The sequence below is a fragment of the Chionomys nivalis genome, chromosome 1 (assembly GCF_950005125.1).
Source record: "Chionomys nivalis chromosome 1, mChiNiv1.1, whole genome shotgun sequence".
Lineage (NCBI taxonomy): Eukaryota > Metazoa > Chordata > Mammalia > Rodentia > Cricetidae > Chionomys > Chionomys nivalis.
Genome location: NC_080086.1, coordinates 32,136,775 through 32,162,776, shown reverse-complemented (window position 1 = coordinate 32,162,776; position 26,002 = coordinate 32,136,775). Strand labels below are relative to the sequence as shown.

The window sequence follows — 26,002 nt, the reverse complement described above, 5'->3', positions numbered from 1 at the left end:
AGAAGTTATGGTCAGGTACTTTGCAGGATGCCCCTCACGGCGAGTTTGTCTGAAACTTTTCTAGAGATTCTCTTGAGACTATAAGTGAGGTGCCCTATCTCTTGTATCACACACACATGGGATACACGAGATTGTTGGTGATGCTATCCTTCATCATTTCTCCTTCTATTATCTGGGTTGTCAGGCTCACACAAGTGCTTTGACCTGAGTGAGCTCACCCTCCAGCAGCAATCTGACGTCATCTTACATAAACTTCTTAAAACGTATGTCTGCTAACTTGATCTCATTTTGCAATGCTCATATATCCATTTTAATTATGAATTAATATATTTTTATTCACAATATATTCATATGATAACAGGCTTCATTATGACATTTTCTCACAAATAATTTGTTTGGATCATATTCACCCCCATTACCCTCTTCCCCCACCACATCTGCCCATCCTCTTGTTTTGTTCTGTGTTTTCTTATCCTCCAGTAAGTTTCACTAGGGTTGTTGAGGACGGTAGATGCAAGGTGATTTACAGGAGCACAGGTACCCTGTCAGTGGCTGTACTACTGAAGATGTCTGTCCTTCCCTAGACATTCATTGTTAAAAGTCGGGGTGGGAGATTAGGTGGATGTGAGTGATCATTTGCCGCTTTGCTCCTACTTGTATATGCATTCCTAACCAACACTGGCCTACACATAACATAAGGGACAGGAACTGTGTGTGTGTGCTCACACTTGCTCTGTACTATCATTGCACATGGTGAATGAGGCACGGGAACACTATGTCCTAGCTTTACAACACCTCTATAAACCATATCTTTTCAAACACTAAGCGCATTTAACATGAAGAAAAAGCTTATGTAAGTATAGCTTAGGCAATCACTACAGGACTTGATGCATGCATGGCATTTGCCTTTCATGACTTTCTACATCATTTCCAACAGCCTACTACTCCCTCAAAGTCGTTCGCAAAGCAGTTTTAATTTCTAGTTAGTGGAGTTTAAAAATTAATTTTAGTTTTAGTATTACTAAAATAAGTTGGCAGAAATGTGACTATCCAATCAGTACCTTCTGGAACATGATGGCTTTTCTTGTGGCTAAATGTTTTCTCCTGTCACTATCACTTAGTTCTAAAGTAACATAAATGAAGCCTTTTGATGGGGGTGGGAGTGCAAATGGAAGCTATGCATGCAAGTGCTATGGAACTGTGCTTGAAACAGCTATGTTTTTAACCGAAACTTTCTTCTACTTGTACAACAAACACAAAGGAAACTAGAAGAGATGATTGAGGCCTTCATAACCAAAGACATAAAGTCTCACCAGCTGCTGCTCCACTGGGGGTGGCACATCCTGGTTGGCATAAACGATGGCAGGATTGTAAAGACTGAACACGACAGGATAAAACACCTTTTTACCTATAAATAAAAATACATGCTTATTTCACACAGAGAAGTTACAAATGAAGGACTTGTATTACTATATTTTTATCTTTTACTTAGGATAGTTTTATCAATACTGAAGATACAGAATATCATTGTCTATTTTATAACACGTAATAGGTCAAACTATGAAACTGTAGCTGCAAAATAACAGGAAAAAACACATTAACGGGTGTAGCATGCTTATTCCTTTCAACTATGTGGAGGAGCACAAAGGTGTTCCCTCAGGGGACCCGTTTCATTGCTCGTTATCTTCGTCTATTCGCAGTAACAGATATAAATTAGCCTCTCATAAGCACCAAGAAATTCAGACATTTCTGCTCTTCACTCTTCAAACAAAGTCAATAAAAACAGTAAATACTTAGAATATCGTGTGAAGCATAGATATATAAAGAATAATAAAACAGAACTGCAGACAAATTTAAACCAAGATCTGGGAAAGTTGATAAAACCTTTTCATTCAAACTGATGGTACTCAAGGACCTTACCATCTAACTAGGCCATTTGCCCTCACTAAAGGAGCCCTTGCTATGACTGGCAAAAGCATCTTTGTTTTTTATACTTATAAATTTACAAATTTCTTTTATATCTACAATGTAATGCAATGTACTGTAAATCACTTTAAAATGCATAATCTGGAGACCAAATACTACTTGTACACAGACTTCTGCATGCCTGTGTAAGATGTGTGCATGAGTACATTTTGTGTGTTTGTGTGTGTGTGTACTCATGTGTGTGTGGGGAGGGGTACATTAAACTCTCCCCTCTACACCACCTCTGTGTGTGACTCTTTCTGACTTGAGTCGCTTACTTTTCATTAATTTTCAGACCTCCTTCTTTTGTGTTTCCTTCCTCTGCATGCCTCCATAGCCACTTTAGGGTTCTAGGCATACTAGGCAGGCATCCCACCACTGAGATCACCCCAATCGACCCTCTGCATTTCTTTATTTTCCTTCAAAAGAACCACTGGAATCTGACTTCAAGAAAACAAAGGATTTGAACATCAGAGGCTCAACATTTCAATTCACTATTTATTGTTTCAATTAAATCATGCCTAATGTAACTTGTAAAAACATCCTAAGGTTTAATAAGAACTTGTTTTCCCTCAAATCAATGTGTCTCGACACTGGCAGGCAATGATACTCCATTAAGCTCAATGCTCAGTTCGTTTAACAGTGTTTTACGCACCTGGCTCAGCATTTAGCCGGCAGCTGTTAAGGAACTCGGCTGAGAAATATATATCAACATCGCAGAAAAACATCAAGACCTCTCCCTTGTCCCAAGCTCGGGCACCCACATTTAGCCCTCGTCCACGATTAAATTCTTCATTCAGCGAGATCAAGGTGTAATTGTGAAAATTAGACTCACTATGAGAAAAGCACATACAAGAGTTGGTAAGTTCCATTTAAAGTTTTACAATGTCCTTCCTTCAACAGAACTGACAAAATATATTTTATATTTCAAATAACTTACTATGTTGGTTATATATTCACACAGGGTAAGGAACTCTTTAGCTTCATGTGTTTGTTCATTATGTTCATTATGCCCACATTTGAAGTCACATGCTAATGGTATGGCATTTTAAAAGGCACACTGCCTTCTGAGATCTTAAAAATGTACCATGAAAGAAACAAAGAGACAAGGAAAAAGAGCCATCGTTTCTGGTAACTAATAATTTATTCTATATAAATGATGCACCCAGATTGCTCCTCTAGCCTCTTTCAGGTCCTCAGACAAACACTCCTTTGTCAGAGGGCTCCTCCCTGATAGCACATAGGAAGCAGACTCTTTAATCTCTATCTTCCTCTTCTGCTGTTTCCCTCAGGATCACGGGGCGTCTTTGTTTGGCTACCTCCCCACACCATCAAAACGGATTATGTTTTCATTACTATGACACAGTGCCCTCACAGAGTACTAGTTCAATAAGTATTTCGCTGAAAGAACGAACAGTGTAGGCTTGTGCCTACAGTAACCAAATGATGGGGAACTCGAATTAACCTTGGTAGGATCCTAAAGTAAATGGCAGGTAAAAAGGTTATTTCAAACGATCCTCAGAAGCAAAGAAAGTAGCTGGGTCAGATTACACATACGGAAACGATGAGGAGAGGGTCACACCAACAACTGTAAAAGAGGAAGAATGGGAGGAAAGCTAGACTGAGGAGACCTAGAGGAAAGCAAGACCATCCATTTCAGGTCACACAACTTTGTTAGTACCTTACAGGGAAGGAGGAGTCAGCAGGGTTTTCTGCTAGGACAGTGGTTCTTATAGCGAAGCCCTCCAACCTGAAGCCTCCTGGTAAGGCATCAATCAGATGGTAAGCTCTAGAGATACACCTCAGAGTCACTGACTCAGATGGAAGCAAGGGGTGGAGTTAGCGTCTATGTTTTAAAGAGTCCACTAGGTGCCGCTGGCACTGTTGCTAGAGATCCACTGAACAGGGCCGTATGTGAGGACGGCTGCTCTCATAACAGTGCAGCAAACTCGTACCATGCATGGAGTGACCCCAAGAGCTCTGGGGAACCAGACCCTTCTCTCCATCTTATGGTATACAACTCTCTCCCTTCTTTTTGAGAAACTGCCCACTGCCAGCCTGGATGCCCTCATCACAGACAATCCCCCACTCTACTTACTCCAATACCAGTAATTTCCTAGGGGTAAGGACTAGGCTCATGTGTGGCCATCTGTGAAGCCTCCACTCCTCTCAGCCATAATGACTGAGTAGTTCAAGGGTGAGCAAAACGTTCTTCCCTGGGATTTTCTTTACTGAAACTTTCTGATGATAAAGCTGAGAAGATGTAAGTCCAGAGCCACTAACAGCTATACCCCACCATGTGGAAGAAGCCAACCTGCAGCAGGCGAATAAAGTCAACATGCAGAAAACAGACAAGACCACAAAAAAGTCTTCACGGTATTTAAGTGTCTGATACCAGTCCTTCAGGTCCCAAAGTGATTTTGGTTAATTTCTTCTCCGAATTTATTTGTAATAATCCTGTCATTTCTGGGAGATACCCAGGATTCTTTGGTGTTACTCATAATATCCTTAAGCGGGCTCAGGTTTCTAGAGTTTTCTATAGAGAAATCTTGACAACACAGGAAGGCGATTCAGTGATACTCCAGGGTAAATGACTGGTGCTGCTAGGTGGCTGAAAAGCAGTAAAGAGGGAAGTGGGGCACGCAGGAAGTGAGAACTGGGGCTAGGTAGTGGTAGGAGCAAGGAAGGGACACAAAAAGAGCACAAACAGAAAGTGACTCACCAGAGATAACTAGACATAAAGAGTAAAAGACCCTGGCTCTCAGGCGTTAGGCCCAGGGCCTATGAAAATGGTCTGATTCAAGCTGAAAGAGGGCCACCATGATGTGGGGAGGGAAAGATGAGTCATATTTGTTCTCCAGGGCTGTGAGAGCCCTTGCAGCACAGGGACAGGGCTTTACCCTCTCAGTTATGCTCACTCTTCCAGCTGCCCGAGTCAGAATCCCAACCACATACCTGGACATAGTAGGGAGGACCCAAAAGAAGTTGGCTCAATAATTCAAGAAAAATGGCTGCTCACAACTAGCAAAAAGGTAAAAAAGCCATGAAAGATATGCAGTTTACAGTGTAGTAAAAACAGACAACCAACCTAATAGTAGACAGCATATTTACATTAAAAATAAAAAACATTACTCACATGACATTTTTAAAGAAGGAAGGATTAGCTACCACATGTAAAAGAACCATCAAAGGGGGTATCAGGAAGAAAGGCTGAATTTGGCAGTTGAGTCTTACATTTGCGGCCACAATTTGTATAGAAAAATTTCATCTTAAAGAGTGAAAAATTATTAAGGAATTTACCAATTCATTCATTCAAATCTGAGCATCTACTATAAGCCAGGTACTGCAAGAGTGACTGAGTTACAGAACGACTCTTCCAGGAGGTTTGGCTATAAAGAACAGAGACAAAGCAGTATGTACTGTGTGCTGCAGAGTCAGGTGGGGTCTAAAGATACAGGAGACCTAAGTGCCACCGAGAGGGAGAACCATGGGTATAGGAGGGAAGAAAGGTGAAGTAAGTTCAGACAGTATTAAAGTAGAGATTAGATTTTAAAAAGGGAACAAGATACAGCACGATATTCTGATCACCCCGGACTGCCTGCTAAGCAATTAAGAAAAGACGGGCTTTAGAGTCACACGTGAAATGAAGAGCTTACTACCATTACCAACCACCCATGTACACATGCTCAGACAACTTTACATGTGTGTGATGTATAAGTGTATATGTATGATATATATGCATGTACATATATGTGTTCACACTTGTATATGTGTGCAAGTTCATGTCAGAGAACAATTTTTTTGTTTGTTTGTTTTTTGAGACAGGGTTTCCCTGTGTAACAGTCCTAGCTGTCCTGGAACTAGCTCTTGTACAGTAGACCAGGCTGGCCTCGAATTCACAGGGATTCACTTGCTTCTGCCTCCTGAGTGCTGGGATTAAAGGCGTGCTCCACCACGGCCCAGCTAGAGAACAATCTTGGGTATTACTTTGCCCTCCATGTTGAGGCTGGGTCTTTGTGTTGTCACTACACATGTCAGCTGGTCTGTGAACTTCTGGATATCCTCCTGTTTCTGCCTCCTGTCTTGCATAGCCATGGAGTTACAGATGTGTGCTGTCAAGCGTAACTTCTATGGCTGTGAGGACTCAGGTTCTCAGGCTGGTGCAGCAGCACTCTCTGACTGAGCATCTGCTCACGCAGCTATCTAAATAACTAACACTCAGACCCTGAAATTCGCATCTGTATACATGCTAACTTTTGGCATGCCCGTGGCTCACCAACCTTGTGATAGATTCTAGGATAGACTTGACTTTAGATAGTCCTTCTTTCCCAAAATATACAACAGTGAGATGAATCCTCTTGTCTTGATGAATGCAAACATCTCTAAGAGAATTAAAAGATAAAGTTTGTTCAAAAAAACATAGCAGGTACAACTTATTAAAAAAGAATCACGTGACATTTTGGCAAGAAAATGAATAAGACACCATCAATACCAAATGAAATCAAACGCACCATTAAGTAAACATGAAAGTGATGATCCTGCCCAATTGTTGAAGGCACTACAGCAAAGGCACATGCCTGTGTGTCAGTGAGGACAACCCTTCTGGGAGCCATGACTACTTTACTGCCATATTTCAAAACATTTCTGGAACATATGCAGTGGGATTTCTTTCAGTAGCAAATTAAAAACTATTTAAGGAAGTATGCCCAATCAGTTCAGAACCACATAAATAAATGTCTCAGATCAAGAAACTGCTCTCAAATGGAACAATTCAGAAGATTAGTCAGCTGCTGGCACAGTGTTGATTGCACCTGCCATCAAGAATGGCTGCCATAATGTAGGTCACCCAGTAAAGAGGACAATGTAGCCTCTTAAAGCAATGCCAAGAAAGCCATTTTTTAAAAAGTTGTAGGAAATCATATCTCACAGGAGCTATTTCAAACAGGTAAAACTCAGAAGTATGGTTCCTGGATAGTATACCAGAGTTAACTAACTTTTACATATGTAAATAAAGATTAGGCTCACAAAGAACTAAAACTGTAAGTTAAAACATGGCAACTGTTAAGCTGAAACAAAAAAGCGGCATTTTCCTTTAATGGTCCTTCTACCACACTTAACACTTAGCATTTTGAAATAGCACAATAAGCACTCTGCTTCCTAAGATGGAATGTTCTCCTACTTTTAGTTGAATGTTTGCATTTTTAAGTTTATTTCAATCTTACAATTCAAATGGCTCTCAGGAGATTTTGCTGGGAGAGGGAAACATTCTGGGTTTTCATTGTAGTGGTTTGCTGGTTTACCCATTTCTCAAAAGCCATGAAAATATGACGTAAGCTTAAAATATCCTTTACATCATCTTTAGACTTATATGGATTTTTATTATACATAAGTTTGGCTTCAATATAGTTAGGTTTTAAAAGGTCAACTTATTGGAGCTGGTGAGATGGCTCAGTAGTTAAAATCCCTGGCTGCTCTAGCATAGGATCCGAATTTGGTTCCCAGCACCCAAATGGAGGTTCACAACCATCTAGAACTCCAGTTCCAGGGGACCTGATGCCTTTTTCTGGTCTCCATGGGCACTGCACACATGTGGTACACATATATACATGAAGGTAAAAACTCATACACCAAAATAATCTTTTAAAAAAGTTCAGCTTATCTTAAATTCAAACACACAGTCATCAAATGGAGTTTCCAAGTAGCTGCCACCTTCAAACTGTCAAGAAACTATATATATATATATATATATATATATATATATAAAGAGAAATCTAACAAAATCCCTTAAGGCCTATAAAATCATTCTATAATGGTAAGTAATCATACTTGGTGAAGATTAAGTAAACATGGACAAAATGTGGTATTTAAAGAACTTAGCCACATCTCAAGTCCAGAGTTACCTGAAGTTCTGCATGAACTGTGAAAACGCTTCAGTCCTTTCAGCCAGTGGCACAATGATATTAATAACTGATCTCGTAATGTCAATCATCTCATTCTTCACTTTCATGAGTGGTCCAAAAGGGCGGAAGAGGGTTACATGTCTGTATTCCATAAGGTCTGCTTTCTTAAAAAAGAGTTCATAGTGTGTGCCTTTATCTCTCTCAGTGCGATAATAGCCTAAAGAAAAGAGTTTGGAACAAAACCAAGTTATGTCAAAGTTTAAATTCAACAGAAATACAGACTTCACTCGGACAAGGACTGAGAATATTACACCAGACTGTAGCGACTTTATCTATTTGTGAAAACACCTCCTCCTACGTACAGCCAGAAACAACTACTCTTGGGAAGAAAAGGTTTACAAAAGAAGTTTTTTTTACTGTGGTACATTATTCAATCCACAAAATAACATCCAATAGTAATTATTCCTTTTTACACACAACTTTTTCCCCTTAATACCCCCTACTGCCATAGTGCCAACAAATTACTTTTGTGTTATTAAAGTCTGAGCCCAAGAGTCAAAACTTTTATTAGTTGGTTCAACTCAACAAACATGAATCAAGTACCTTTGTGTTAGTCATTGACAATACAGAGACCATGTGGTCTCAGTATGAGAAGGGTCAGTCTAGTGAGGAAGACAGAAAAATAAAGTGACAATATACTGTGTAATATGTGTATGTGTATGCATATATGTATACACATATGTATATATACACATGCATATACATATAAACACATACATATATAAAAGTCAGACAAAGAAATATTAGTATAGATTTCAATACAATGCATGAGGTATGTTTAGGAAGACAGTATGAAGACTGACTGTGTAATATGAGTTTTAAGTGTAACACTCAGGAGCAAAAACGTTAGACTTACCCCAACCCTCCTAAGGCTTACAGTCTAAAAAGAACAACCAACCAGGATATGGGCAACATCACATAATGCAGCAAGTCCTGTGACAGAGGATGCATTATAGAGGTGACAAGAACACACAGAAAGCATCACTATTTTAAGCTTGAGGTTAGAGGCCATTTCCTGGAAGGAATGACATTTATACCAAGGCCTGGAAGAGGAACAGAAGTTGTTTAGTGGTTGCCAGTAACTCATTTAGGAGAGAGACAACCATGGCACAGCAGAGAAAAAGTAAAAGACAGACTATTTCAGGCAAAGAAAAGTCCTTAAAGTGACAGGAGCTAAGGAAAACTATAAGCAGAAGGGGCAGAACATACAACTGTCATAGAGTGAGTATGAGAATATGTCATATGCTACTTAACTATCCTACTTCTCTCCAGCTTTCAAGTCTACTGCAAAATACAAAAAAAAAAAAAAAAAAAAAAACCAACTAAGCTTTCCAGAAAGTTGGAAGAATTTTAAGAAAAAAAAAAATACAGCAGGAAAAAAGAGGAGGCCATATGAAGATGGTAGCTAAAATGTCCCAGCAAAGCACAATGCCTTGCCTGATAGACGTCAAGAGCCATACAAGTGACAGACATGAAGATCCGGAGTCAAACAGAATGAGGGATTTTCTTTGCAGTTAAATATTTAGCAGTGAGCATTAATATGGACACAGGTAAGAATGTACAATTATATGTTTTTAGAGCAATTAACAAATATCTAAGATTTTCATGACCTTTACGTTTTATACCATCTTATAAAACATATCCTGGGGCTGGAGAGATAGCTCAGAGGTTAAGAGACCTGGCTGCTCTCCTAGAGGGCCTGAGTTTGATTCCTAGCACTCATATGGTAGATAACTGTAACCAGTCCCAAGGGATTTAGCCTTCTGGTCTCTGTAAGCAGTGCATGCATGAGGTGCATTATACACGCAGACAAAACACCCATACACATAAAAATAAAGACCCCATATCCATTTTGCAGTCTGTATTATGGAAATGTACTATTTCCTTACATTTCCAAATGTAAAACTAAGTATTCCCTTTGATGCTGTGACCATTTGCTTCTCTCAAATGGAAAAATATCATTAACCTATTGCATTAGATTTTTTCTTCCCTTATCAAATGTTTTTCAAATTTTGAACCTTAGTTCATACATTTTTACAAACATAAGAGGAACATCAACACCAGATAAGAGAGGAATGCAAATCACATGGCTCACAAGAGCCCTTCAACTTAATATTCTTATATTTAGGCTTAGATTTATTCTGTTTTCCCAACTCTTATTTTTATTATGACCTCATTTTAACTTCTTCCAAAAGTCATTTCAAATTTTTGGTGAAACTAAATGGATAAAAATGTAAATGCTTTAGTACTGTGGCAATAATTGATATATTAGCATATGTTACTAGCATTCCATCATACTAACCCAAGAATTTATCAAGATATTAAAAATTGTTTTTATATTTGTATCTGTCTGTATGCACATGCACACACGCCACAGCATGGGGGTAGAGGTCAGATGACAACTTGCATGGATCTTACCAACATATTTTTCATATTACCTTCTATGAAGTCATTTTCATTAAATATCAGTTTCTCTCCAAGAGGGCCCTCCTCATCTTCCTGTTCATCATCTTCATCAGGATTATTAATGACCTCCAAGCCAGCTTCAATAACTTCTACCAATTCATCTCGTTTGTCTTTCCTAACTGGCTTTTCTTCAGGATGGCGAGTGAGACCCATTTCCAACTGAAATACTTTCATTAAAGTAAAGCTTTCAAAGGGAACGACTCCATACTCACTGGGTAGTTTGGCTCCTATGCTAACTTCAGCTCTGTCGATCTGAGAATGAAGAAACTCTAAGAGATCACCAGGTGTCTGCTCTCTGTTGCCTTGATAGCCTATGCTGTTAGCCCCTATATTCTTTTTCTCTTGCAATGATCTCATCTTCTCACTCATTTCTTGTAGTTCTTGCTTTAGCTGGGCAATTTGGCGTTTCAGACTGGTTGCCCTGGTTTGGTAATGTTCTTCTTGCTCCTGCAGGAGGGCCTGGTAATATTCTTTACCATAATTTTCTCTAACAACACCAGGAAGAGATGCATTTCCATCAGTCTGAGGGGCACATTCCAGGAGGTACATAAATAATACTAAACTGAAGAGCAAAGCAAGGCCCAACAGCAGCCACTGGGTCCGGCTGTGAAGAATCGGTCCTCTTCTAGACATTCTTACTACTGTGTGTTTGCCCAACAAGACAAGCTCTTGGCTTGTTCATAACTTTAGAAAAAAATATCAAAAATTAAAAACAAGATTAGGATTTCCATAAAAGGTACCCAAATGAACTCTGCTGTAGTTTAAAAAGATTCTTTCTTCAGCAGTCATGACTACTTGCAGAAGTGAGAAATTAAGTATATTTCCTGTATTGTTACCATGACATCCACACTAAGCAATCTGATCTATAAAGTCCATTATATGGGTGGTGACTTTTCTGAAAGAAACAGATCAGAGTCAATCAGAATTTTGTTTCTTTAAGTATATCAAATTGCTGGCAGCTATGTTACTACCATATGTAGAGGTCCAGGAAGGTGCTGATACAGTTTAGAGAAAATTGGTAAGCACTGGAGAAAATAGAAAAATACCATAAAAGATACTAAAATACTGTGTATAAAACTTTAAACCCATTTGTTTATATCCTCATTACTTCCTGGATCAAAGAAACATCAAAATTATGTTCAGCTTTTTTACACAGATTCTAATGAGATCATTTTAAAATCATGCTCCTTATAACTCTTTATTAACACACCACTTTCCAACTAGAGCATGTAATATGTGGGAACTGGATTTCTGTATGTAGTTTTTATTACAGCAATAATGATTTACTGCAAGAGAAAGCTCCTCCAGTTATACTCACTATAGCTCACCAATTTCTATTGCTCAACTCAACCAATCTAGGAAGCCTAAAACATCAAGCGGAGTGGGTACAATTTCAAAAGGTCACAGACATCTGGAAAACACATTAAAACATTTTTATATCCAAAAGTCCTCTGGTAGATTACTTGAACATTAGATCATTTTCCACTGTATGACACAGCAAAAGATTCCTTACAATTCTTGAAGATTTGGAGTTGATATAAAGAAAAAAACACAAATGATTTAATTATGTTTGTATGCTTTGAGAAAAACAGTAAATTTACAAAAGTACATGCTACCTTTCATGCTCCAACCAGCTGTGTGAACTCTTCCAGAATAATTCTAAACCAAGGATTACTGACTCTAGAAATAGAAGAGATTAAACTCAGACAAGGGAGGCAAGAAGTCCTCTGCTGCAAACAGAACTTCCATCCAACCAAGTGTTCTAAGCAGGATAATGTCACATGACAAGGGACGTTTCGCAGGAATGCTTTCTCCAGGTCAGCACAACCCTTGAAACTGAGCAGTAGGGACATCAGTCTTAGGTACTTGCTTTCTTAGTCACTAGGAAAACCTGGGTGCCTGCTGCAAAAATTCTGCATTGTGTATTTTTTGTAGATATTTGTATTAAAATGTAGGCAAGATTAAAACTTTTTATGATAGTGGACCACAAATAATAGGCTTAACTTCCCTAAGCCATTTGTTACCTTAGCAAACCAAGTGACAATCAAGTATCCTGAAAAATTTAATTCACTGCGTCTTTTATATGACAATATCTTTTACTATGACAAAATGATTGTAAATATTGTTTAAATGTTAGAGAAAATAGGGGAAATTTTAAATTTTAACAAACTAATTAAAAGACAATGCAAAGCTAACACTAGTTCTAAGAATTTACCATTCCTTAGAAACATAATCATTAACAAAAGAGCCACTTGAATGCCATTACTAAAAAAATAAACTGAGAGGAATTTCTTTACTATGTGCTAGTTATTACTAGCCTACTTGTTAGGGGAAAAGGCTACACTTGAAAGTATAGAAACAAAATTTCATAAACTGTTAATAAACCCAGTGGTGGTGGCATACACCTTTAATCCTAGGACTCAGGAGGCAGAGGGCAGGTGGATTGCTGTGAGTTCAAGGCCAGCCTGGTCTACATAGTGAGTTCCAGGATAACCAAGGCTACACAGTGAGACTCTACAAAATAACATCAACAACAAAAGCTGTTAATAAAGATAGACACACTTAACCATACAATATACTCAAATGATTTTGAGGTAAAACTTGATCATAAAGTAATATATGCTCTATGTACCATATCTTTTTATTAATAGGTCACCTCATAGTCTTTTCCTTTATTTTACATTTTATACAATTCATAATGGGTCACCACTAAAGGTTTATTTTTCAGTGAAAGAGAAAACATGTGTAGCAGTAAGTTTTGCATTGTGATTAAATGTGTGTGTATACATGTATACATATATATGTGTGTATATATATGAGACTTCATGTATAATATAGTAATAATTGGGTTGTGATTAAAAAATCCTAAAAGCCACTAGTTTAAGACCCATTTTTCACATATTCCATACAATATATGAAATATCCTTTCAGAATAGTGCTACTATTAGCTTCTTTTTATAGAAGAAAAATTGTTCAGAAATAAAGAGATTTAAATAAGGCTATTTAACCACTAAATGGAAGCATAAAAACTTGGGTGTTGTTTCTCCATTTTCATAAAATATAGGTTTTATAATATCTATGTGATAATGCTGCAGTTGATTGCTTTCCACTGCAACGAAAGAAAGGATGCTATAATTAATTAGAGTGTGCTTGCATATCTCTATAGCAGTTGTTACATCCTACTTGCCTAGTTCCTAAAAGGAACTCTGACCACATACCACAAGACCAGATTATAACTGTAACAAGCTACTAAGAATCTTAGAAGAACTAGAGATATAGTTCAGTGATGGAGTATTTGCAAGCATGCTTGAAGTCCTAGGTTCAACACCCACCACACACATGCGTGCGCACGTACACACACACACACACACAACTCCCCCACCCCTGTATGCACACATACATGCTGCGCACACATGTTATGATTTCACACATGCACCCCTTTTTGCTATTACATCTTGATTCCATCTTCTGTGCACTGTCTATATGTTATACATATGACATTCACTCACGGTTTGGGGCTAATTCAAACAACCTCTAAACCCAGTGAAGGGTCTGAAGAGATAAAAAAACTACTATAGTGACAGGAAAATGAGATAGTAAAGGTAAATAAGACAAAATCAAGTATTTTTAGAGTTGGTTGAAAGAAATTTTGAAAGTAATCAATCCTAACTCAAAAACAGATTAAGAGACTTCATCCCAAGATGGAATAATAGGGACCATATTTACCTCTATTTTTGAAATAACCAAAATCACATGAAACAGCAGTTTTCCAGATGTTGAACATCAGGAAATGAAGAGTAGTGATCCTTGGAGAAATGAGAAACAAGTGATTACTTGTTTCTTACTGAAACTGTTTCTGATAATAAATATGTATGTGTGTATACTAAGGAAGGCCAGCCTAAGCAAAGCCCAGCAGATTTCCTGAGTCAACAGGATGGACTCGTTAGTCTGAAAAGTTCAAGGCAGTCAGGGTTCAAAACAACTCCAGAGACCTAAAGAGGGTATCCTTTGGGTATTCGGGAGAATGCTTGCTCATTAGTGTAGGCTTATAAAGAAATAAGCCAAGGAAAAGACTATAAAAAACCAGAGGACACAAATCCCAACATTTAAATAGGACCAGGAATAGTACATATGCTCCTAGCAGACAGACTGGAAAACTTTAACTTCATGAGGCATTGGGCATTCAAAAAAGTCTTGGCTTAGTAGAGGAATATAACCAACTTATAAACATTCATCTAACTCCTGCCAACAAATATTAAAAGCAAAACCTAAAAGAATTAAATTGGTTCCATATGATGTCACAATTTTCAAGAACATTTATAGGAATATAAAATATTTAGCATACAACAAAATAGAATTTACAATATCTGACACTCACATAAAAGTTATTCTACTTTAAAAGTGACTATACCAAAAAATGCATAATACATATGGAGCAAAGAAAGGAGTGCAGTCTGTGGGGCTGGGGAGATGGCTGCTTGCTCTTCTAGAGGAGCTAAGTTCTGTTCACAGCACCTGCATGGAGGCTTACAACCATCTGGAACTGCCCATCCTAGAGGGTCTGTCACCCTTCCTGGCCTCCTCTGGTACTGAATGGCACTAGCCCTCTCAAGAGCATGGCTCTGGCAGGTCTTGCCCTTCTCCCCCAATCCCTTTGCCTTGCTAAAAACTATTTGATTACATTCCTAAAGCTAGTCCCCAGGGTCTATTTCCCTTATTTGGCCACTTCCTCCTCCTGCAGCAGACTACCAAGGTCCAGCAATCAAAGTACTGAAATTCAGCCATCAAACGCCCCCTCTGGCTTGCCCAATTAAAATTAAGCAAGCTCATCCTAACATGGGGCTTCCCCTTGTACCTTTATAAACTGCCACTTTCCTGTCAGCCACTGCACACATTGGTACACAAACATATGCGATACAACACTCAAACACGAAATTAAAAATTAATAAAATCTCCAAAAAAATTAATGAAACAAAATGAACTCGTGGAAGGAATACAAGTGAGAAAAACTGGAATTACCTTATAAATACTCAGAGAAGCTAGAAGCTAACTCAGCAGTTAAGAGCATTTGCTGCTCTTACAGAGAACATAAGTTCTGTTCCCAGCACCTATTTTGTGGCTCACAACCACCTATAATTCCAGTTCCAAGAGATCTATGCCCTCTTCTGACCTCTGAGGACATCACACACACACACACACACACACACACACACACACACACACACACGGTACAATACTACATGCAGGTATAGAATTCTATGCCCAGCAAAAAAAACTTTTGACAGGGTTCACTATAGTTCTCTACTCTACCAACTGAGGAGTCATCAGAATAATTTTTGAAAAACAAAGGCAAAATACTTTTATTTGGACATAAAAATAACCTGAAAGAATTCATCACCTGTACTATAAAAAGGAAAACAGATCTATAAAAAGCAATGTGAAGCACTGGTACTGTTAACTACATTGGTAACTGGCTTCTTACTGTACATTTTAAAAGGCTTTTTTTTTGTTTTTCTTTGTTTTTTTGTTTTAGATAGTCTTTCTACATAGCACAGTTGTCCTCAAACTCACTATGTAGACCAGGCTGACCTCAAACTCATGGCAATCCCCCAGTCTCAGTCTCACAAGTGCTGGACTATACATGCCTAAAATACCAGTTTTTTTCCCTTCATTTTGGTTTTTTGAGACAGGGTTAACTTTGGAGCCTTTCCTGGAACTAGTTCTTGTAGACCATGCTGGCCTCAAACTCAGAGATCCGCCTGCCTCTGTCTCCCATGCTGGGATTAAAGGCGTGCACTAGCACACCCGGCTTAGAACCATTGATTTCTTAAGTACTTACAAATGTTAAGTGTTTAGAAACAAAGGGATTGATCATCAGAAAGCAGCACATTCCCACAAATCCTTGAGAGCACCTACTGTGTGCCAAGTACTGTGCTGAGTACCAAGGGCAACAACAATAAGGTGCTTCTGGAGAAAACTATACTCACAGCACTTAAATGTAGGCCAAACAATGGCACAAAATGGGCTAGTCTGTGGCAGAATAAAAACAAGTTCAAGAATACAGTCAACTATTTAACAATTATAAAATCTTGGGCATAATATTTAATCTTTTTGGACTTCTATAAAATGAGGCAGTTTTTCTGGACAGTTATTATTTTTATTTATTACTTTTAATAATAATAATGTGTGTGTGTGTGTGTGTGTGTGTGTGTGTGTGTGTGAATGTAGGTGCCCCTGAAGTAAGGTACCAGACTCTCTGGAAATGGAATTTCAAGCATTTATGAACTACCTAATGTGGTGATGGGAACCAAATTCAAGTCCTCTGCAAGAGTAGGATGCAGTTTTAATCACTGAGCCATCTCTCTAGCCAATTTTCATTCTAAGATGTTATGATTTCCTTAATTAAGAATAAACTAAATATATATGTGTGCATGCACATGCACCCCTTTTTGTGGAACCGATTTAATTAAAATGCATTCACTCTTTCAGTAATCTGTAATTCTTCCTTTAAGATTTTCACTACACAATTATCAATATTAGTGTATAATGTGAATTCATAAGTTTATATAACAGTAGAATAAAAACAAAAAGCAATTTAGGGCTGGAGAGATGGCTCAGTGGATAAGAGTAGTTGCTGCTCTTCCAGAAGTCCTGGGTTCAATTCCCAACACCCACATAACAGCTCACAACTGTCTATAACTCTAGTTCTGGGGAATCCAGTGCCCTTTTCTGGCCTCATACATAGACATGCATGCAGGCAAAACATTATATACTTAAAATAAAAGAAATTTTTAAAAATGAAATAAAAGCAATTTATTAAAAAATAAAGAATAGAAAAGATGAAAAAATTATAGGCATTTATACATGGAATATTTAAATGAAGCAGATAGTTCTTTCTAACACATATAATACCTATAAAATGGCATTAATATATTACAAATTAATTTTCTCAGTTCTTCTTTCTTGCCTGTATAAATGGTTTCATGCTGGATAGCCAAAATTCCAATATCTGTTCTACATTACAAGCTCCTACACTTCCCTGAGCTTGAGCTTCCTCATCTAAGTGGGGATAACTAAAGAACTTATCTTGCAGTACTACTATAACAGTCAGGCAAAACTCAACAAGCATTAAGTACTCAATAACTGTCAGTTATCATTTTATATTATGTAATTTTTAATAGTCGAATCTATCAAGTTTTTCCTACACAACTCTTCAGTTTTAGCTTCTTTACCAGAAATAATAATGCAAAATTAGCATCTTATTTCCCAAGAAGATAAGCAAGTTTCATTACTCTTTTTACAAACCCTTTGAAATGTCAGTTTAATCACAGACAAAATGTCTTTATGTAGAGAGTTCTATACCTGGTCTCTAAGCCAGAGGCAGCAAAGACTTCAGGTTGAAGCCAGTCAATTCCACTTTTGCAGCAGTCACAGACAGCACAGAAACTATAGACAGAGCTGAGTTTCAAGGGCCACTGAAGTCTGAACTTTATATAATCCTCACATCGTAGTGTATTACTTTCCCTAGCAACCCCTCTTACGCTACAGATCAGACTAGCTAGACACAGCAACTCCTATTCTAAAACTCCTATTTATACGTCTCAGCTTTCCCTACGGCTCACTCTCTCTGTCGTTCATGATAGGCTGGAGCCCCTGAACTCAAGTGATCATCCTGCCTCAGCCTCCTAGAGAACTGAACTACAGTTACACAACGTCTAGCTTTAAAAAAGAAAGGGTTATGCTTATAAAATATCATAAAGTAAATGAATAGGATAAAAAAGGTTAAATGTAGCTGGGTGTGGTGACTCACTCTTTTAATCCCAGCACCTGAGAGGCAGAGGCAGGTCGATCTCTATGATTTGAGGCCAGCCTGGTCTACATAGCAAGTTTCAGGACAGCCAAGGCTGTTACACAGAGAAACCCTGTCTTGAAAACAAAACAAAACAAAAAGTTAAACATGAATAAAGGGAATGAGTGAAAAGTCTCTCTTACCATCCCCACAATTTTTGTGTATCTTTCCAAATATTTTTGCCACTACTAAGCATAGTGGCACGAATGGCTTTCATATACCTGACTTTGAACACAGTATTTCAATAACACACAAATCCTTCTAATGGAACTGCTGCCTAAATTCCCTTGAATGTAATCAGTTTCTACAACGTCCCCTGCTCAGGATAAGTTTCCACTATGCCTTTAACTACTTTCTACTTTCCAACTGCTATCTCTTAGATCTGGACTGTTCCTCCAAACTCCATGTGTTAAAGTCTTGGCTTCAAGCCTACGGTGCAGAATCACTACTAACCACTTAAGGAGCAGAGAGGGGAGTTAGGTAATTGGGAGTGTGTTCTTTGCTCTTGGGAGGAATATTGAAGTTTGGGTCCTTTCTCACTCTTTGTTTTTTGGCCCCAAGGTAAGCCACCTATTTTTGCTACCATGTTGACTATGCTGCCACAGAAGCAAAGCAACAGGCCCAAGTGAACACAGCTGAAACTTGGAGAAAAAAATAACCCTTTTGTTCCAAGCATTTTATTATAATACTAGAAAGCTGACTAACTGCCACATTAAAAATTTTTCTCCAGTTTATTAAAGTTTAAAAATTCAGGCTGGGCATGGTGGTGCACGCCTTAAATCTCAGCAGTTGGGAGGCTGAGGCAGGCAGATCTCAGAGTTTTGGGCTAGCCTGGTCTCAAGTTCCAAAACAGTCAGGGCTACACAAAGAAACCCTGTCTTGAAAAGAAAAAACAAAAACAAACAAACAAATAAAGACTTAAAAATCCTTAGCATTACATTTAAATTTCTTAGCTAAATTTATTTACAACTTGGAGCTAAGAAATGTTTTATTGTTTTCTTTGAATTCCATATATATTTTTTCAGAAATTTTTCATTTTGATAGAGTATTTCCTGTATATTCTACTGAATATGGGTGAAATGATTTTGTTTAGAGACAAAGTTCCAAGTTCAAAACAGTCCTATGGGAATTTTTGTTTGTTTGTTTGATTTCTTTTCTGGGATAGAATCTCCTAATGTAGCCAAGACTGGCCTTGAATTCATGATCTTCAGTTTACCATGTGCTAGGATTACACACATGTATGACCATGCCCTGTTACCATGGGCTCTTTAGAAACCTAAACTATTGTCACACAACGTTTGGAAATCTGTTTTCTATTCCTTTATAAATAAACAAAACATTGTTTTGAGAATCTTATAAAATTATATATTTATCTCCACAGTTCATAAATTTTATTAGACAGTATCTAAGTGTGACTTCAACAATATTAATAGTTTTGGTGTATCAATTTACTCGTAAACTCATACACTTCTGCTTTGAGAAATATCCTTATTTTCTTGATCATATTTGTTATCTTCTGTGAGTTGGTAGGAGAGCGACAATCAGGAGCTGACAGTACAGGTAACTATCTTTCCACAGCCCTTTTAAAAGATCATACTCTCAGATCACCCATAGAGGGAAAAAAAAACCCAGAAATTAGAGGGAAGGGTTGATCTATGTTTGCCAGTACTCTGTCCCCTGATGCATCTCTCTCTCTTTCTCTTTCCCTCCCTCTCCTGCTGTGTGTGTGTGTGTGTTCAGTAAGCAAAGCACCTTTCCAAACTTGAGAGTACTAATATTTAAACATCTTCTTCAACTCAATTGCTTCTTGTATTTGTCCAAATTTCATGATCTGACTTCCTACAGATGTTTAGTGATTTTTCTTCTCTATTATGGATATAACTAGACTACTTTAATAAACTCACATCCAAAACTAACTTTATATTAATTTAATTCAATTTTATATTCACACCTAGTACTTGTGTGGCATTACAGTGACTATCTATGTTTTTCATCTTGAAATCTCATGATTCTCCAATGCATTTTTAGTTAGATCCTTCGGTGCTTCATTTCCTCTGACGGCTACCACATTTCCCCTAAGAACCACTAACTTGAGTAACACAGTTATTGCCTAACTGTTATCAAACTGTACAGTCATATCATGGCCTGCTCTAACTGACTTGTGGGTAAAAGATAATTAAACACAACGAGTCTTTGAGAAGATTGTTGCTGGTGCAAAGACAAAATGTAAATAGTAACTATAATGAATATAGAAATGTTTGCTAGAGACAGCATGCCAGGGTGTATCCTTGGCTGGCCTGAAACTCACAGAGATCTGCCTTCCTCTGCTTCCTGAGTGCTGGGATTAAAGGTCTGCACCACCATGACTTAACTTATAACAGCTATACTTTAAAAACCAACCTTTCCTATTGTAATAGTTAAGCACAGCAATTCGGTTACATTTTTAAAAGAAAGAGTCCACGTTAGTTAAGATGTAGTTTCCCCCTACTGGATGTCTCAGTCATTCTACATCTGACAGAAATGTATTCACATACATAGACAAAACTAGAAGCACACATGCTCGCCAACAGAAAACCAGTCACACAACACCGTGGGACCTTACGAAAGAACTATCAATTACCACAGATATGAATGACACCATACCATGAAACATGACAGGTGGCTTCTGAGAATACTACATATTAACTCCATTAGAATGAAGCTCAACATAGATCGAACTAAGGCTGAGGAGAGAAGTCAGACTACAGATGGGGAAGCAGGGGTACAACCTACTTGGCAGAAGCAAAATGCTCTGGAAATGCTCTACAGTTACAATGTGAGGTGTGTAGCAGGAAACACGGGACTGAGCATGGAAAGTCATTGACCTACACGGTTAACCTGTAAGCGTTCGTTGACTTCATGTGTATTTTATACCCCCACAGAAGAAGTGGAGAAGGGAAAAAGGTGATCTCTAAATTATTTGAAACTAAAGCTGGTCGTTTAGCTCCAAATCCTCCAAGCCACATATACCGGAAATCCAACATCCTTTTTGCATTCTTTAGCCACATAATTTTAAACAAGTAGTAGCAGATAATAATACAAACTATTCCTGAACTGTAAGCCATGGAACACTTTTTGTCACTTCCCAAACCGAAGGTGCTATTTTAATACACCTTTAAAAGACACGGTAATCTGCAAAGCTTTAAAAGCCCAGGGGCCTTCAGCGACACGGACTGTCAAGACACTGCACACACATCTCAAAAGCAGGCTCAAGACACCTCCAGATTTAACAAGGGCTTAAGAGGGGAAGCTTTAGATTTGTAACCAAACTGTCATGCAGCCAATACCATCACCGGTGACAAACACAAGCACCGCCGAAGTGTTTGACAAATTACACAGCCACTTGCTCAGATAGGCAAGAATTTCCCAAACTATCTGGCCGTTCTGACAATTCCCCGCTTTTTCAGGCTCCGGGGGTCACCAAGTCCTACTCCAAGAGCATCTTTTTACAGGAGGCCGTTGTGTCAGAGCGAGCCAGGAGGGCTGATGCCAGAGGACGCTTTTAAGCCCGCAGTAAAAAGTTTAGCCACTCAGCAGAGACGATGGCGAGTAGGTTATAAAAACCCACAGCCTATAACTGACACGCAAACCAACGGTCTCTGGCAGCAGCGGTCTCCTGAAACCCGACCAGACCGGGGAGGGCGCGTCAGTGAAGCACCGCGCTCCGCTGCGTCCCGTCCGGGAGGGCTCGTCGGAGGGGACCGGCCGCCGCCCAGAGGCGCGCCAGGCGAGGGCGGTACTCACCGCGCCCTCCGCTCAGCGCCGCCGCCCTGGGGAACCGCTCACCTGGCCAGCGCCCTGCGCTGGCCGGCCCGGCGCGCCGCCGCCGAGCACCGCCACTTCCGGCGCGCGCGAGGAAATGAGGGAAATGAGGGTGTGGCGCCGCCGCGCGCGCCAGCCTTCCACAACCGGGCCCCGCCCTCCACAGCCAGGCCCCGCCTTCCACGGCTAAGGTCCCGCCCCCCATGGGCAGGCTCCGCCCTCCACGGCGGGTCTCACCCTCCACGACCAGGCCCCGCCTTCTACATTCAGGTCCCGCCTTCCACTGCCAAGTCCCGCCCTTCCACGGCTAGGCCTTGCCCTTTACAGCCAGGACACGCCCATTCTTCCCTCTTCTGTCCTATGCCAGGCACAGAAAACCCTACAACTGACAGTGTTGATTCTTCTAAAATCAAACAAACAAAAATCGAGTGCCTGTGGACCTCCAGAAAAGGATGAAAGCAGAAAAACAAGTCCTGCAGGGATTTGGAGTACCAGGCCAAACAGCAGATTAGCTCTGTAGATCCAGAAGACTTGGGGAACAGCGATGTGTAGCAGAGCCCTAAGAGACTACTCTATGTTCTGGGTTGCTATGGTAGGGACCAATAGGTTTCCAGAGCTGTCTGACCATCCACGGACCTAGCTTGCCAACATCACTTGGGCTAGTCATTTCATTTCATCGGACCCAAGGTTATGTTAAATTATGGCGTTTAAGTAGATGAAATTATATAATTTTTAGAAAAACAAAAACAAACCTCTCCTACTCTTGCTGTTATCCTAATGATTGCCCAGAGAATATTCTCAAGGCAGTGTCCACCACAAACGCTAGCATAAGCAGGTGAGCGGCTAGCAGCACAAGGCCCTCGTGTGTCCGGGTAGAATGTGGAGGTGCCAAGGGGCAGCTCTGGTGTCTGTTCCACTCTGGTTCTGTTTTCTTTGCAGGGTTGTTTTGGCAGACTATCTGGACTTAGCCCCTCTGACTCCCGAGTTTTCTCATCTGTTTAGCGGCCAATAACAATAATACATGTTTCCTAAAACAGTGAGGATTAAATGCAATTTCACAAAGTCACTTTATTCTAATTAATTCCGAAATAGAAACATGGAATGTAGGCGAAGGGACACATGGTGCAGAAAAGAACATCTAAAGCTCCCTTTCCCTTTTTTCTAGTTTCAGTCCTATCATACCATCATAGCTGGTTTTTCAAATCTTTTCCCTTTTTCATAATGAATAAGTGTGTTCACCGTTCTGGGCATTGAAGTAGCAAGAACCACAAGAAGAGAGAATGAAAAATAAAATTAGAGATTGCTCATGGAAGTAAACTCCTAAGCAAAGCTCCAGGGCTTCAGAAGGACCATTCTGACTGCACAGGGGTCCACCGAGAAGTGTGCAGTTTGGGCTGGGGCAAGGGTTTGAGTGGTTTCCTTAAACCAGCTACATGATGCTTTTATTTCTGAATTAAACGCTGTTTTACATTTGAAGTGTTTGGAATTTTGGCTGGCAGACAGCAGTTGATTAACTCATGTTTACTGTGGTTTGTAAACGCGTTGAAGTGGATGGATGGCTGAGGTGACTGCCAGGTTGCATCCTATAGAAGCAGTATTCCAGGAGAGATGGTTTGTCGTTAATCACAGATGACTTTGCTGGCTGGCAGTTGTTGCGATACCTTTAGTCCAGATGTTCTCATCTAATGCCGTAAGGGTCTGGACCCTTCTAAAACAGGCTTGCTGACTGAATATCCAGTCTCTTCCCAACTTTAAGATCTCACGCTTCCCCAAGTCATTTCCAAGCTACTATAAACACAGACAGTTTTGATTTCCCTGCCTCCTGCATGGCCCAGGGATAAAGAGCTCATTCGGACATAGACTCCCTAGCCTGTGCTTTCCTGAAGAGGCAGTCTTTTCACCTCCTGGTCCTTTGCACCCACCAGACGAAACTGCTTAAAATAAAAACATGTAGGGATCTTTTCTGTGTTCAGTACCGACCTTCTTTGAGCAGAAGGCATGTTGATTGTGTCGGCAGCTTCCCACTAGTCAGCTCTCTTCCCAGTTAGAAGGGTAAGCACTTGGGCGAAGATTAGCTACTTGTGCGTCTGGCTAAAGTGCCTCTAGTGCACGGGGTTGTCATGCTATTTACCACAAGTGTGAGCACATGACAAGAGTGTGAGTGTAAAGACGCAACGGTTCTCTCCTAGGAGACGTGGACCATGGGAACCTCCAGCAAATGGGGAAGTCTCAGCACTGCTAAATATCCAAGACAAGACCGAAGTTCTCCAAGGGACTAATAGGGTAAATATGAATGGCATTTCATCAGCATGTTAGAGAACCATGAAGCCAGACTGGCAGTTTTGACAATTTTTGTCCAAGCCCACATCTACTATGTGCCCACACTAGACTTGACATTTCATCAACAGTTACTGAGAAGTCCCCAGAAGCCATGTGTGGCATCTGCCTGTAGTCATGGCACTCAAGACGCTGAGGCAGAAGAATAATAATCTGGAGGCCTGCCTGGACTACACAGTAAATTCCAGACCAACCTGGAATACATACTGAGACCCACTCTCAAAAGAAAAGAAATTGCAGACTTCGGGGTTTTTAGAATGTGCCCTCTAGGATCATCTCTGTCATGGACATGCTTGGGCTGGATTTTTCCTGTGGACACTTTAAATTGAATGGGGACTATGATGGAAAGAATGAGACTTCATCTAGAGTTCCTGGCATCTCAGTGCCAAGCACAGCATCTAAGTGGACTTGTGAATGCCCGAATTCTTGCAAAGTCTCCACAAAAGAACTCTGTGGCCCCATTAAGCAAATTCAGATCCAGCTCCTTCTTAGCACACTGTAGTTCAGGAGAGATCCATTCCTAGCCACTTCAAGCATCTTCTTCTTCCCCTTCTTTGCTAGCCCTACAGATGCTGGGTTTCTGGCTCATTCATGTGTGCTTGCTCTCTTCCCTTTATCTTCCTTCCTTCTTTCCTGACCACACCACAGGCAGAGCCACGTGCCTTTCTCTGTGGGGCACACACTGGGAAGCGTGTATGCCTCCCAGCCCTTCATCTGAATCTTTGAATCTTTCCTAAATCTATGGTTAGGTTCATCAGTTTCTAGAGAGAAAATGAACCTCGTAGAAGAAAATGCTGAAGACACTCCAGGTTGTGCTGGCTATCTTTTATCACACAAAGTGAAGTCATTCTCCAAGATGGAGCCTCAGCTGGAGTCGCATCCATCAGGTTGATCTGTGGGGGCGTTTTCTTGATTGATCACTGATGTGAGAATGTCCTGACCACTGTGGGTGTTACCACCCTTGGACGAGTGCTTTTGGGGGTGTCTAGGAAAATAAGTTGAGAGAGCATGGAAAGAGCGAGTAAGCAGCTTTCTCTGTGGCCTCAGTTTCAGTTCAGGGGTCTGGGCACTTCTCTGACTTCCTCAGTGGTGGACTGTGATGTGGAAGTGAAAGACAAACAAACCCCTCTCTTCTCCAAGTCGAATGCGGTCAGGGCTTTATCATAGCAACAGAAAGGAACCACTACACAGGTGTTAAGTAGCAACTTCCTTCCTTCAATTAAAACCTTCCATCACCGGGCAGTGGTGGCGCACGCCTTTAATCCCAGCACTCGGGAGGCAGAGATAGGTGGATCTCTGAGTTCGAGGCCAGCCTGGTCTACAAGAGCTAGTTCCAGAATAGGCTCCAAGGCTACAGAGAAACCATGTATAAATGAATGAATGAAGGAAGGAAGGAATAAACAAATAAATAAAACCTTCCATCTTGGAGTGAGGCTTTTTAAGACACAAGGTGTTTGAAAGGTGAAACATTCCATCCTGCAGGAAAGCTAGTTAAACTCAGGATACAACTCAAAAGCTTCAGGAAGTCCATGAAACTAACTAGATTCATCTTCTACCTCCCTTCTTAAGCAGATATAATCAGTAAAGACTGCTGAAGGATGCTCTCAGACCATCTGGGCTGCCT

At 39.9% G+C, this 26,002-nt stretch overlaps 1 protein-coding gene across 2 annotated transcripts in view; it reads right to left on the bottom strand.

The window, feature by feature from the left end:
* Positions 1-22,142, bottom strand: part of Csgalnact2 (chondroitin sulfate N-acetylgalactosaminyltransferase 2) — a 34,895-nt gene extending 12,753 nt beyond the window's left edge. Inside the window, exons 1-6 of one of the 2 annotated variants that reach the window (XM_057782987.1) lie at positions 22,024-22,142; positions 10,364-11,286; positions 7,866-8,082; positions 6,246-6,347; positions 2,621-2,799; positions 1,314-1,408 (exon numbers count right to left, since the gene is read on the bottom strand). In XM_057782987.1, coding sequence (XP_057638970.1) covers positions 1,314-1,408; positions 2,621-2,799; positions 6,246-6,347; positions 7,866-8,082; positions 10,364-11,024 — 1,254 coding nt within the window. In that variant the 5' untranslated portion in view covers positions 11,025-11,286; positions 22,024-22,142. Of the gene's footprint in view, positions 1-1,313; positions 1,409-2,620; positions 2,800-6,245; positions 6,348-7,865; positions 8,083-10,363; positions 11,287-12,007; positions 12,073-22,023 lie in introns of those variants that run through there. The other variant, XM_057782986.1, reaches the window with a different exon arrangement.
* Positions 22,143-26,002: the final 3,860 nt, after the last annotated feature.